Raw genomic sequence first — 13,771 nt, forward strand, 5'->3', positions numbered from 1 at the left:
CTATTTGACTCAATACTCAAGGGGCACAAACACAAGTCTTCCTTTTTTTTTTTTTTTTTTTTGGTTTTTTGAGACAGGGTTTCTCTGTATCCTCCTGGCTGTCCTGGAACTCACTTTGCAGGCCAGGCTGGCCTTGAACTCAGAAATCTGCCTGCCTTTGCCTCCCGAGTGCTAGGATTAAAGGCGTGCGCTACCAAACCCGGCTTCTTTTTTTTGTTTGTTTTTTGTTCAAGACAGGGTTTCTCTGTGAGCCCTGGCTGTCCTGGAACTCAGAAATTCGCCTGCTTTGCCTCCCAAGCGCTGGGATTAAAGGTATGCGCCACCATGCCCAGCTAAAGTCTTCCTTCTTGGTTAAGACTTTTCTTCTGTGGTGCACCAGTATGAGACAGAAGAGAGAACTGTCCCCTCCATCTTTCCTGCGGTGGCAGCATCTCAGGCAGAGTCAGCTTCTCAGCCCCAGGCGGTCTCACCACTTGTCCTCCTGGCTTTTAGAAATGCCACTTTGGGGATTAAACTCAAAGTGAGGTCTTAGTTGAATCATACAAATTGTGACTGTTGTGGAGCAAGACAGACAGTGAAACCAGCACTCAATTTGCATTCTAATCCTAGGTTTTATTCAACAGTCCTTTCACTCTACACAAGTACAAACACAACCTTATCTAAAATGCTACAAAGTTATAAAACTCAAAACAAATTTTATAGTACTGACTGTACAATAAAAGCAAAAAGGGGCAATGTACACACTGCCAAGGTTAACCTGCAACATCACCATGAATGGCAGGTGACAATGGGGTGGGCTAGGTTTCATGAGGACCCTGTAGAACTGGCTCACAAATTCTAGAAAGTAACAGAGACTCGGGGACAGAAAGGTAACCATTTGTGGAGGAATCCTTCAAAGGTTTTAGCCCTCTAAGTTGAAGAGTACTCAGCAGGGCATGGTCGGGCCCAACAGAACAGCAGTGTGGTCCTTTCCACAGGTGTGGCACAGCGGGGGCTAGACCAGGATGTCTGGTTCTGGGTCATCTGTGGAAATCAGTGTGCTGCCATAGGTTCCACCTGGCTCTGCTACCAGACTATCAAGAACTGAAGGGATGAACTTTCTAGCCAGAAAACTACAGGGTACCTCTATGGGAACAGTCCTGAATCAACAGTACCTCTACAAGCCAGAACCCTTCTGTAGAGGAAATATCTCAACTGCTGTCTTCAAAGCCTACCCAGTAAGGGATCCTTCCCTACAGATCCTCACTTGGCTAGAGAAAAGGACAAAACCGAGTCTGGGGAACATAAGTTACAGAGGTACCAATCAATGTCCCTGCTTATCGGGAGGAGTTGGAGCTGGATCGGCTCCTGTGGCGGCGGCGGCCAGGAGAGCGAGACCTCCTACGCACAGGGGACCTGCGTCTTGGGGATCGAGACCTGTGGGAAGAGAAGCCTGGTCAGCCAAAAGTGCAATCTTCAAGCAGCACAGCTATGGGACAGACTGGCCTTTCTAAGACAATTCTTTTTTTGTTCACAACCCCAAATTGTGGCTTTTGCTATGTCTCACCCGAAAGCCCCCCCCTCCCTTTCTGGTTTTTCGAGACAGGGTTTCTCTGTATATAGCAGGCTATTAACTAGATCCACAGACCAGGCTGGCCTCGAACTCCCAGAGATCTGCCTGCCTCTGCCTCCCAGGTGCTAGAATTAAATGCGTAAGCCACCCTGCCTGGTCCCTCATTATGAAAGATAGAGGGTCTCTTGGGACCCACGGCAGCACAGACTCTTGAACTGGTTCCTTCAAAGGGATGCACCTGCTTGTCAACACCACAGATTTTGACTGTCCTTTCTCTAGCCAACTCCCAGTACCACATGCTGACCTGCTTTCTTCATCTAACCCCAAAGGACTAAAAGTTACAACAGCCATTTAGGTTTATAAAATATACAAAGAAGCAAGCTGGGTTAAGGACATTCCCAACTGACTCACCTTCTCCTCATCCGTGGGGGTGACCTACGCCACATGGGAGGTGGTGGAAGCATCCTCCTGGGAGGGCTGAATCGCCGAGGTGGTGGCCGAGGCCACGGTGCCAACACAGCAGTAGCAGTGATCTCTTGGCCATCAATTTGTCCTGTAGAAAACAGGAACAAAACCATAAAATTTCTGATTAACATACAACATAGCTCACTTGTGGTGTGGCAGTACATGCCCGAAATCCCAGCATTCAGGAGGTAGAGGCAGGGGAGGACCCTTAATTAGCTTAGACAACATGTGAAATAGGACAGGCATGGTGGCCCATTTCTTTAATTCAGCATCTAAGAAGTGGAGACAGAACAGAAGGACCCCTGAGACTGACGCAGTAGCCAGCTTGTTGTACAAATTAAGGTCAGCCCAGCTAGGAGTATGTAGGGAGACCCTGTCTCAAAAACAAAAACCCCATCTACCTCAGGGAAGTCAGCAAGTCAGGTCAGCATACCAAGGCAAACAATCCGAGAGCCCAGAGCAGGAAAGGGCAGGAGTCTAGGAGACTAACTGAGGCGCTGGAGCAGCCGCGTCTTCCCAGCACACACACGCCCCACCAGACTGTGAAGGATGTGTCGAAACCTGCTAGACTAAAGTCACAGAACACCAGCCAACAGTGACAGGACAGCACAGGGCTGATGTGCAGAGTGGGGAGCCCTTGAGGGTCAGGAAGGAGCCACTAGAAGCTGAGCTTCCTTCTGTTTTTTGAGACTGGGTCTCCTACATTGCTCTGGCTGTCCTGGAACTCACTCTGTAGACCAGACCAACCTGGAACTGAACAAATCCATCTGCCTCTGAACTGCTGGGATTAAAGACTTGCACTACCAAATCTGGCCTTGAATTCCCTTCTAAGACAGTGGGAAGCTCAGGCTGTTTAGCTCAGCCTGGGGGACACCTGCTTGAAGACTTCTGTAGCATTCTATAAGAACTAATTTCCAAACAGAGAGAAGGAAAAGTTTAGAAATGATCTCAAAAGTAGAGAGAAAAAAGCACTGCAGGACACAAACCCCAGGAGCTAAGAGTTTCAGAGAGAAAAAAAAGCAAAGAACACCAAGGTACAGACACCTAACAACTGTTTCCACATCTAGGGTTGGTCCTGAGAGATCAAACCTAGTTCAGTGTTAACAAGGGGCACATGAGTAGCCAGAGGCTAATTCAGGTACACTCTCTTTACACTCCAAAGGTTTAACATAACTAATCCCAGGCTAAGACAGCTGCTGGCTCTCAGCCAAACCAGCTCCAATGAAGAAACTCACTGTAGCAACTGAACAAGGTAAGACACCGCATCTAGCTGGTTGCCAGTGAAGATCACTCGAGATGTCTCTAGTTCCCTGAATTTTGAACTAACAAGTATTAACTATCCAATACCAGGTAGATTTAAAAAGTGATTCATCAGACCCAAGTTGATAAAGATAACGTAGGTGGCTGAGCTTCTGAAACACATGAGGGAGCCTAAAGGAGCAGCTAAGTATCACAAAACAAAACCCCCAGACAAACATACTCAAAAGCAATCATTAAAAAAAAAAAAAAAACAGCCGGGCGTGGTGGCGCACGCCTTTAATCCCAGCACTTGGGAGGCAGAGGCAGGCGGATCTCTGAGTTCGAGGCCAGCCTGGTCTAGAGTGAGTTCCAGGACAGCCAGAGCTACACAGAGAAACCCTGTCTCGAAAAACCAAAAAAAACCAACAAAAATGAAACTGCTAAGATATTTGTAAAGCTTAACAGGCACCTGAGGATTCTATGGTTTCCCCAGACTGATGGTCCAGACTGTAAGCTGCCAGTTCTCAGCCTCAGCATCTTACATCCTAGAGCTAGAAACAAACTTTGTAGTCCCTAAGATGTTGACTTATAGGCAACGTGAAAATTTGCCACCAACAACTATTCCTAAGTGCTTATGCTTTAAAAAAAACCACTCCATTAACACAAGCTTATAAACACTAGTCTTAAGAGACAGATACATCATATGAAGTCAGTACGTGTGCAATGCACTAAAGCAATCCTAAAAAAACTGAAATGTTGGCAAACTAAAAAAGGATACTTAGAAAATACTCCCATTTAAAGCCAAATATATTCTTTGTGAGAAAAGCTTCATTTTTAACAGATTGAAGATTTCTTAAAATGTTAACATATTCATATTTTTCAAGAATAGCAAGCGCTTTCTAAACATGTTTTTGGTACATACACCCCGACTGAGTAAGATCCATCTGGCTTGGAAATCTATCTACTTCAGGGTCCCAAAAACCATTGGACCTCTCCAAGGAAGGACAGAGGTGACAGAGTAAGGGCGGGCACAGATTCACTGACCTCCATCCATGTGTTTCAGAGCCTTCTCTGCTTCATCGGGATTCTCAAACTCCACATATGCATAGCCTTTGGAGAGGTGAGGATGCATCCTCTCGACAGGCATGTCAATCATTTTAATTTTCCCGTAAGTAGAAAATATTTCCATGATATGATCCTAGAGAGAGAAAAGTCACACCCTGTTTGCCAATCTTTTACTTAATGGGCACAGGGAGTTCACTCTGCTGAGAAAATCTCCAGTAGTGCCACCTGGTAATATGCCACCAGGGCCAAAATCTCTTGTACATAAGCCTAATAAGTAAGACAATTTATTAGTAAATAATAAATGTAGCAGCATTCTGATCAAGTACAGACTTCACATACATTGTTCTCCAAAAGGACTACATTGTAGGTGCACCTGCTGCCTGACACCAGCTTGTCCAGCCACACCCCCACCAACCTCTGTGGCTCTATGGTTGTTACCTTGGTCACATTCCTGGTGAGCCTCCCAATGTGCACTTTGGTTGGTTTAGGTGAAGGGCTCCGCCTTTTCCTCTCTTTTTCATCTCTTTTAGGTGGTTTGGATCTGAAAACAAACAAACAAAACCACCCAGAAATTTTCAACATATCCCAAGTACAGTGGTTTTGGGGATGGAGTTCAGGATAAAATCCCAGATTTGGTCCTCAACACTGAAAAAGGAAAAACACCCGCTGTGTGTGTGTTGGTATATGCCTAACATCCCACTACCCAGGAGGCTAAGGCAGGAGGAATACTAGGAGTTTAAACCAACTTGCACTGCCCAGTGAGACTCTGCTTCAGCAACTAACACAGTGAGGTTCCTTCTTAGCTTCAACAGCTTCTAGAAGAGTTTCTTACCAATTCACCTATATTATCTATGGTTTAAATGAAAATGGCCTCATAAACTCATATATTTGCTTAGGTATCATGGAGTGTACTATTTGATTTTTCTTTTTCTTTTCTTTTTTTTTGGTTTTTCGAGACAGGATTTCTCTGTATAGCCCTGGCTGTCCTGGAACTCACTTTGTAGACCAGGCTGGCCTCGAACTCAGAAATCTGCCTGCCTCTGCCTCCTGAGTGCTGGGATTAAAGGCGTGCGCCACCACGCCAGGCTCTTTCATGTCTTTTTGAGACAGGCTCACATGCAGCCCACCATGACCTCAAATTTCCGACTATCCTGGTACAAACACTACATGTACCATTGCACTTCCCCTCACTTGTGTGTGCATATTGGAGGTTAGAGGACAAACCACGGGAGTTATCACATGCCACCATGTGGGTCCCGGGGATTAAACCCAGGCTGTTAAGCTTGGCAGCAAAGACCTTTACCTGCTGAGCCATCTTGTCAGCCCAAACTACTTTTCTAGTAACTACGGTAATGAGCAGACTAGCCATTCTGAACTCACTTGGAGCGGGAACGCCGCCTGTTGTCATGCCTGCGCCGAGAAGGGCTTGGGGAGCCGGAGGAGCTGCTAGAACTGGAGCTCCGGGATGTGCTGGAGCTTCCTGAGCGGCTGGATGCAGAGGACGAGCTAGAGCCACTGCTTGAGCCTGTGCTGGTGCTGGATCCCGAGCTGGAGGTTGAGCTGGACCTAGACCTGAGGACAAGGTGGGAGTGTCACAGAGTCAATGAGTAAGAGTCCTATTTCTTCACAGAAGACTGACTGCTCAGTAGAGGATATAGCTCTCCTGGTTCTTACCCACTTTCTCAGAAATCCGCCTGCCTCTGCCTCCTAAGCACTAAGACTAAAGGTGTGCGCCACCACTGCCCGGTGCTTTCCTGCTTAAGCCCCATTTCACCAGTAATGACATCTGACAAGTCCCAACACCGTCTGAGATGGGCTGTTGTTACCTACACAGAATCTTTATTTTTACCAACGAGGAAAAAGCAGCAGTCTAGCAAAAGTCAGATCAACAGGGCTGAAGACCAATTCAGACAGGTTTTCAACTTAAAAGAGGGGCTGGAGAGATGGTTCAGAGGTTAAGAACACTAACTGTTCTTCCAAGGTCCTGAGTTCAATTCCCAGCAACTACACAGTGGCCCAAAACCATCTGCAATGGGATCTAATGACCTCTTCTGGTGTGTCTGAAGACAGTGACCACGCACATCAAAATAAATAAATAAATAAATAACAATAACACATCTTAAATAAAAATGGAGCAGACTGGGAGCTGAAAAATGTCTCTGCAGGTAAGAGGAACCAGATTTGGTTTCTAGCACCCACATGGCAGCTCACAACTGCCTGTGACTCTAGTTTCAGGGGACCCAATGCACCTTTCTGGCCTGTGTGACAACCAAGTACACACATGGTATGCATGTATAAACACAGTCAAAACTCAAAAAGGCTCCAGACTGAAGCCAGTCATTCTCATTTCAGGATGAATACATACTTGCAAGAGAAACAATTCATCCATTACCCAAACATCACACTTTAGTATCATAGAAGAGTTTATATCCATAAACATACATTACACAGCAAGACCACATAACATATATAACGAAACTCAAAACCAGCATGCTATATTAGGGTCTTATCAACAACTCTAGGGTCTGTTTTCAAAGTAGTTAAGACAACATAGTCTTCCCCTGGGCAACCAGCTCAATTCAATTGGCAAGCTGCAGGAAGCAATAAAATCCTGTATGGAAAAGCTAGGCAGACAGCTCTTAGGGAGCCACACATACAGGACTACCCTCCCAGAAAAGTTGCTGTTATTCTCACTTCAACTGGGCTTGCTCACTAAAGATCATCACAGCTGGGCAGGGTCAAGGGACCCTCACTGGAGTATCCAGCCACCCCTCCAAACCAGTTGTAATTCTGCCCTATTTGCACAGGTCCTCAGGTCTCAGGCAAAGGCTTTAAGTAGGGGACTGTGGGGAGGGAACATTCACAGGGCAGTTACCATCCACTTTCCTGCCAATTATCTCTCACCCACCACACTGGAAGCCTAACTCTCACTGGTTTCCTAGAGTGAACTTTGGTGAACTGGACCTAGGTTTGTTTGTGGGAACATGGAAGGGCAGATGGTCTTCATACCTCCCCAAAGGAAGGAATTTAACACACTTTTGGCCTTCACAACACACACGTGTCACCCCTTTACCCCAAAGAAGTTCTTGGAGGGCTTCACAGTGAAGGAAGACATGGTTCCCTCTGCCCCACCTGGTACTGCTGCTTCCGCTTGAAGCACTGCGTCTCTTCCGAGTCTTATCTCTGCCACGATCCTTCTCACTTGACTCTTTAGTGGCCCCTTTATCTTTAGATCGATCCTTGGACTTCTCATCAGATCGGTCCTTGCGTTTGGTAGGAGAAGGAGCCCTGCATGATAAGATGGAATGTGAGGTTGCAAGCCCCTCTAACCAAACCCTGAGATAGCACAACCCAGTAGTGGGGTCCAAAAGGATTACTAACATCCCAGGTGATCACAGAGGAAAATCATCTGAATTAGGGCACTCACTGTAGAACAACAACAAAAAAAATCTCCCCTTTCTGAGGGTCCTTAAACAGCAAGCACCCCCAAAATAGCACTAGAAAAAAATCTTACAGAGGATTACCTAGTGCTGGACTTTTTATTATTCTCTTTGACTCCTAGCAAGCTCTTCTTTTTCACTCCTGATAAATCCATTCTCCCCTTCTTCAAGGCAGCAATGTCGGCCTCACTTATCTGAACTCTCACTTCTAACTTGAGTCTGAGAAACGATCCCTAATCGATTGCAATTTACGCCAAAGAGCAGCCTAGTAACAAGATAAAAGGATTGAAATAGAGCAAACCAATTGACAAAGCATCAACTCTATTTTGCATCAAAGACCGTTGAGCACATAGGAAGGAAGCACAGCAAACAGCAAGTGTCCACACAGCCTTGACACCCAGGGCCCTCATCAGCGCTCCATGGAGGCCTTTCCTACTCTTAGAGGCCACCTTAGGTTTTTTATTTGAAAAACAAAGGCAAAATGTATTACACGTCTAAGGTACAGGCATATTAAGATTTTTCTTTGTTCTCCTTAGTGAGGTGGGAGAGGTAATTGTAGCTACATTTGGTTTTTTAGGGCCTGTCCCACACTAGAGTTCACCAAGTTTGATGATGAACCAGCCACCTGTAGATGGCTTTCAAAATATTAGACACCACAATGGCTTCAGAGGAGAAAAACCCAGATTTGTCTTATTGGCATTGTTTTCTTTAAAGATACAATGAGTAATGAGTACATGGCACTTTGAGTGACAAGCATCAAAACATTACTCAACATAACACAATGTACAAAACCTCACAGGAGAGCATTAAAATAGAACCGAAAGCTGGAGTGGCGGTGCAAGCCTTCAATCACAGCACAGGGGGGGGCAGAGGCAGGCTGATTCAGAGCTATTCCAGGACAGCCAAAGCGACATAAAGAAACCCTGTCTGGGAGAAAAAAAAAGAAAAAGACAAGAAAAAAAGTAAGACTGTCAGGTAGGTAAACCATAAACAAATATGGGGAAAATGTGACTTGGTAGATCTAGGCAGCAGGCAGGCAGGCACTACTGTTTAAACTTTGAATGGGTTGAGATCTAACAGGCAGTGTTAAGGGTTTAGCAGTAATGCCAAGTAACAGTAAGTACTCAACTAAAGACAGCTAATTCTCCCTGGGCCTTCTTCTCATGGAGCAAAATACAAAAAAGGCCTCAGGATACATCCTAAGTCTTCTTTCTCACCTTCCTCAAGTGTAAGGAGAGAATACATCTTTTCAGAAACAGGGCACTTCTAAATGCTGCTGAGTAAGTCTAGCCCATGAGAACAGTTCCCCTCCACCACCTTGGCCAAAAAAAAGGCAAATGATTACCTATCTAGCTTCTTTCCAGGGCTACGTCTTTTCAGCTGTCTTCTCCTGGTCTGGAGTAAGCAAGCACGCCTGTGTTTCAGGCTTCAAGTCTTTTTTCTTTCCCGACACAGGGTTTCTCTGTGTAGCCCTGGCTGTCCTGGAACTCACTCTGTAGACCAGGCTGGCCTCAAATCCACCTGCCTCTGCCTCTCAAGTGCTGGGATTAAAGTGCCACCACTGCCCAGCTGTGGCACTCCTTCTGAATTTTTTTTTTTTTTTTTTTTTTTGCTATCCTGTAGCTCTGGCTGTCACAGAGATTCCCCCACTTTTGCTTCCCAAGTGCTGGGATTAAAGCTGTGTACCATGACACCCTGCTGGGACTCATTCTTCTTGTCTCCTGAGTACAGGAACCAAAGGCTTATTCTACTAAAGACAAGGTCTCTAGCCCAGGCTGGCTTCAAATGTTCTATGTAGGATGACTGACTCTCCTGCCTCCGCCTGGGATTATGGGCTGGAGATTGAAACCAGGGCTTTGTGCACAACAGGCAAAAGCATACTACCAAGTAAGTACTCTTGACAATTAGCTCCCCGAACCTTGCTTGGCTAAATCAATCTATCAATCTGGCAAGGCACCCAGCTAAAAGCTCAGTGATAAGTGATAATTTTGGTTTTTGGATGCTTAGTTAACTCCGGTACAGCTCAGCTTACTTTTGGATGAGATCACTAACAGCAGCACTGTCCATGAGTGCGAACCATGAGCACACCCTTTAATTTCCTTTCAGCCAAGTCACAAAAATTAGTGAAACCTTTTTTATTATTTTTTTTAGCAACAAGAACTGGGAAATGAGGCTCTCTTGAGTTCAAAGGCCTGTCCTGGTCTACTTCCAGGACAGGCAAGGCTACACGAAGTAACACTGAGCCCAGTATACTCAACAAGACCTCTACCATTGACAAGTACTGACAGTCCAAAATTAAAGGCTTTGTTTTTTTTTCTTCTTCCTATTGAAACATGGTCTCACTAGGCAGCCCTGGCTAGCCTAGGTTGATCAAGCTAGCCTCAAACTCTGACTTGCCATCTGAGTGCTGGGATTAAAGGCAGTGTGTGGGTCCCCAAACTAGTTTTTAACAAAATGAGCATTACCTTTGTAACATATAATCAACATAAAATTACTAAATTTCTTGTGGGTTTTCTATACCAAGTCATTTAAATCTGGTATGTACTTTTGGGGTTTGGGTTACTATCCAAGTGCTTCACACCAGTGACAAAGGGTAGAGATTGCTTTGTGCACCTGCACCCCGACCTGCTGGAATGTACTTTATGAAACAGGCAGAACCCATTGTTAAGCAGTCTACAAATTATGAACTGCGGCGTAAGCGAACACTTTGCTGGGTGTGGTCGAGTGCTAGAAAGCAAAGGTAAGGGTCTCTGTTCACTCAAGCTCAGGTAACAGCTCAGGACCTTGGTCACCTCTCCCATCCTCCGGAAAGGTGTGCGTCCAACAGCCAGAGAGAGGAGAAAACAAATGGTTAAATCTCGAGCAGAGGGCGTCTTGGCAATCTGAACGCACTCTCTACATATAAAAGCACATCGGAGACACAGTGCTTACGAAGTAACACAAGGTAGAGAAAGCAAGCCTCCACCACGTCTCTACCATCAACCGTAACTTTCCCATATCCTCTCCCACTGAGCTCCGTAACTGTGCTCGGTCCATCCTAGGACGGATCCTCAATGCCCAGAACTGAGAACTGCACACTGGATTCCGACAGACACTCGTGGAAAGAGATCTTTAAAGGAAACCAACCTTTTAGGCCGGCTCGCAATCTGCACCGTCCGCTCCGGCCACAGACATCGACCTCGCCTCCCACCCTCTTTCTCCACTCACTACTCAGGTCGGGCCCGGTGTGGCGAGCCTAGGTCTCCAGCCTGACAAGAAAACAAGAGAAGCGGCAGGGCTCGCAGCTGCTGGAGTCCTGCAGGCTAAGCGGGTCGCCGCCGAGCGACCCGTGCGGGATCACCCTTCCGTCGGTGACCGCCTCGACCACTTCCGGGCCGCGGCCTCGACACCTCCCACTCCGCCCGACCTGAACCACACTCTCTCCTCGGGCTCCGTTCCTCTCCGGCGGGCCTCTGCCGCACTGAGGAACGCAACCGGCTCCACGATGCGCCCCGCCAAGCCTGGCAGAAGGTCCCCGGAGGTCGGATGCAGCCGGATTCCTACCCCGACTTACATCTTCCCAAGGCCGCCACCTCCTCCCGCTCTTCTCAGACCCGGACGCCGGCGCAACTCTGTCGTCAGAGGTGAGAAGCGGGAAGGCGCAGCCGTCGTCGCGCGATGATGACGTAAGCACACGCAACCAATGCAAGTTAGCGGTGGAGGACTAAAGGACAGCAACTGTGTGTGGGCGGAGCGTCGTAGCGCTTACAGTTTTTTTTTTTTTTTCCCGGGACTGGAGGCTGGTCTAAACTTTCCTGGACTTGTTTTGCGCATTCTGAAGCGCGCGATGATTGGCTGACCGGCACCAGAGGTTTCTGCTCTTTGGCGCCTACGGGATCTGTGTGAATGGAGCTACTCGGGTTGCCTCTGCTGTCATTAGGATCTAAGGCACCCTGCTGAGGCCGCGTTATTGTAAAGGGACAGGCTGGTACGGACGGCGAGTTCCTATCGTCCAAACTCTCTGGTAGTTAGTGGTGATTGCGTAGATATGGTCTCTGTGCTGGTGGGATACAGCTGTCTGGGTGCAGCGGGCGGCCGATGAGGCCAGAAAGGAAAGAAGTTTGAGGAACTGTTGAAGACAAGGTGCAGTAGAGGAGGTTTCTCCCAGGAGACATTTCTGACAAGGATGCGTGGGGCAGAAGGAACAGCAAAGGCGTTCAGGCTCGCTGGGAGAAGAAGAGGCACGCTAGTCTGGACCGGGGTTATGTCAGTAACTTCTTTGCAAGGGCGTGGAGGATCTGGTCTTCGCAAGAGGCTAAAGAGTAGCGCCCGCCGTAGCGCCCCGCCCCCGACTTTGCCTAGCACATTCTTTTGTTCGTTTGTTTGTTTGTTTGTTTTGTAGCCCTGGCTGTCCTGGAACTCACTCTGTAGACCAGGCTGGCCTCGAACTCAGAAATCCGCCTGCCTCTGCCTCCGGAGCGCCACCGCCCGGCTTGCCTAGCACATTCTTGTTCCGTTATTATTTGCGGAAGAAAGGGATATGCACACAATCCCCGCGGTTATCTAAGTAGAGTTGAGGCAGGAATGAAGAAAGAGGAACAGATCTAAGGTGGGCTTCAGGAGGAAGGAACAAAGGTGACTTAGATTTGGATTACATATTGCTGTGAAAGATAGGAAAGTGGCCAATGTGCAGCGTGGTGATCCCGGAGAGATGGAGAGAAGAGATTATCTCGGTCCAAGGAGATGGGTGTGTCCTGTGGGACAGTCAGGAAGAGGAGCCTGCTTTCCTGAGGTATTCATTTTTTGGGGTGGGGTTAGCAGATCTAGACAGTTTGGTCTGGTACCCTTGTTGGATTTAAGATTATTTAATGTGTAGGATATTAGGGATAAGCTGATTTTCCTTCATTGCTGTTGTGTCTGCTGTGGTCAGACATGAGTGGTAAGTGGATGCTAGCTGTTCTCTGGTGGAACAGAACTCAGAATGAAAACAAACAAACAATGACCCTCACTTACATCATTCAGTCTGGGTTATTCACACTAGAAAGGCTGAGAACCAGTGGCTTTCTAAGAAACTAGATGTCCTTGTAGTCTTAATCTGGTGCTGAAATCATGGAGGGTTCCTGGTCTTCAGCACTAGTTGGAAGGCTGAAGAAGCTGGGTCCTGATGTCAGTGAAAGATGGCAGCAAAAAGGTAGATGGACTTGTGAGAGAAAAGCCACAAAAGCAAATCTCGCACTGCCTACAAAGACACTGGGAAGTGCTGGTCAGGTTCAGGCTGGGCCTTCACGCTTAACATAATCACAAAACTCCCTCACCGGTGTGCCCCGAGGCGTGCGGCTTGGTTAATTCTGAATCCAATCAAGTTGACAACCAAGATTAACCATCTCAGTGGGTCAGAAGAGCAGTGGTCCAGGGACTTCAGCCGGTTCTTGTAGAGAAAGGGCCCTGTGATGAGGTAGTGATGCTCACACAGGGAGCATGTACCATTCTTTGAAGATTAATGGTGTCTGTGATTAGAGAGGCTAATAGAGTTTTTGGTCCAGAACAGCACGGACACCCTAGAAACCCTAGAAATCTGGGGTCACCCCAGATGGCTGGTAGGGTGAGGACAGAAGAAGCTGGGCTAACAGCTTCTCCCCTGCTTTTCCCCCTAATGTTCAAAGTAATTTAATTTGGCATGTATGTAAGTATATACTTTAATTTGGCACATGTGTAAGTTTTTTTTTTTTTAAGATTTATTTATTATTATATCTAAGTACACTGTAGCTGTCTTCAGATACACCAGAAGAGGGCATCAGATCTCACTACAGATGGTTGTGAGCCACCATGTGGTTGCTGGGATTTGAACTTAGGACCTTCGGAAGAGCAGTCGGTGCTCTTAACCACTGAGCCATCTCTCCAGCCCACGTATGTAAGTTTTAACACAAATTAAATCTAAAGCATGATTTACTCAGAGGTGTTGATAAAAATTTGTTGCTAAATATACTGGGCTTTATAAATCAAGTGTACCATCAAGCTGCTGAGCTCTGAA

At 46.9% G+C, this 13,771-nt stretch overlaps 1 protein-coding gene across 2 annotated transcripts; it reads right to left on the reverse strand.

Annotated features, from left to right (window-relative positions):
• Positions 1-675: 675 nt before the first annotated feature.
• Rnps1 (RNA binding protein with serine rich domain 1) lies at positions 676-11,404 on the reverse strand. Of its 2 annotated transcripts, XM_085832647.1 has the most exons (9): positions 11,315-11,404; positions 10,888-11,009; positions 7,846-8,026; positions 7,454-7,609; positions 5,702-5,893; positions 4,760-4,862; positions 4,301-4,454; positions 1,964-2,105; positions 676-1,416 (listed from the first exon to the last, which is right to left on the reverse strand). In XM_085832647.1, exons 3-9 carry the CDS (start codon positions 7,914-7,916, stop codon positions 1,317-1,319), a joined length of 918 nt encoding a protein of 305 aa, XP_085688773.1. In that variant the 5' UTR covers positions 7,917-8,026; positions 10,888-11,009; positions 11,315-11,404; the 3' UTR covers positions 676-1,316. The 2 variants fall into 2 exon arrangements, with proteins under 2 accessions (XP_085688773.1, XP_085688774.1); XM_085832648.1 differs by lacking the exon at positions 10,888-11,009 and having other exon boundaries at positions 11,315-11,381.
• Between the last annotated feature and the right edge of the window lie 2,367 nt (positions 11,405-13,771).

The sequence above is a fragment of the Mus caroli genome, unplaced genomic scaffold, assembly GCF_978045245.1.
Source record: "Mus caroli unplaced genomic scaffold, Mus_caroli_1 scaffold_18, whole genome shotgun sequence".
Classification (NCBI taxonomy): Eukaryota; Metazoa; Chordata; class Mammalia; order Rodentia; family Muridae; genus Mus; species Mus caroli.

What these genes read in the sequence shown, in the direction of transcription:
- Rnps1 (XM_085832647.1), bottom strand. Translation starts at nt 7,916, where the DNA reads ATGGATTTATCAGGAGTGAAAAAGAAGAGCTTGCTAGGAGTCAAAGAG. An exon ending in TCACCAGGAATGTGACCAAG is followed by an intron (nt 4,455 to 4,759) that starts GTAACAACCATA and finishes TTCTCTCTCTAG; the next exon opens with GATCATATCATGGAAATATT. An exon ending in CCCCCACGGATGAGGAGAAG is followed by an intron (nt 1,417 to 1,963) that starts GTGAGTCAGTTG and finishes CTCTTCCCACAG; the next exon opens with GTCTCGATCCCCAAGACGCA.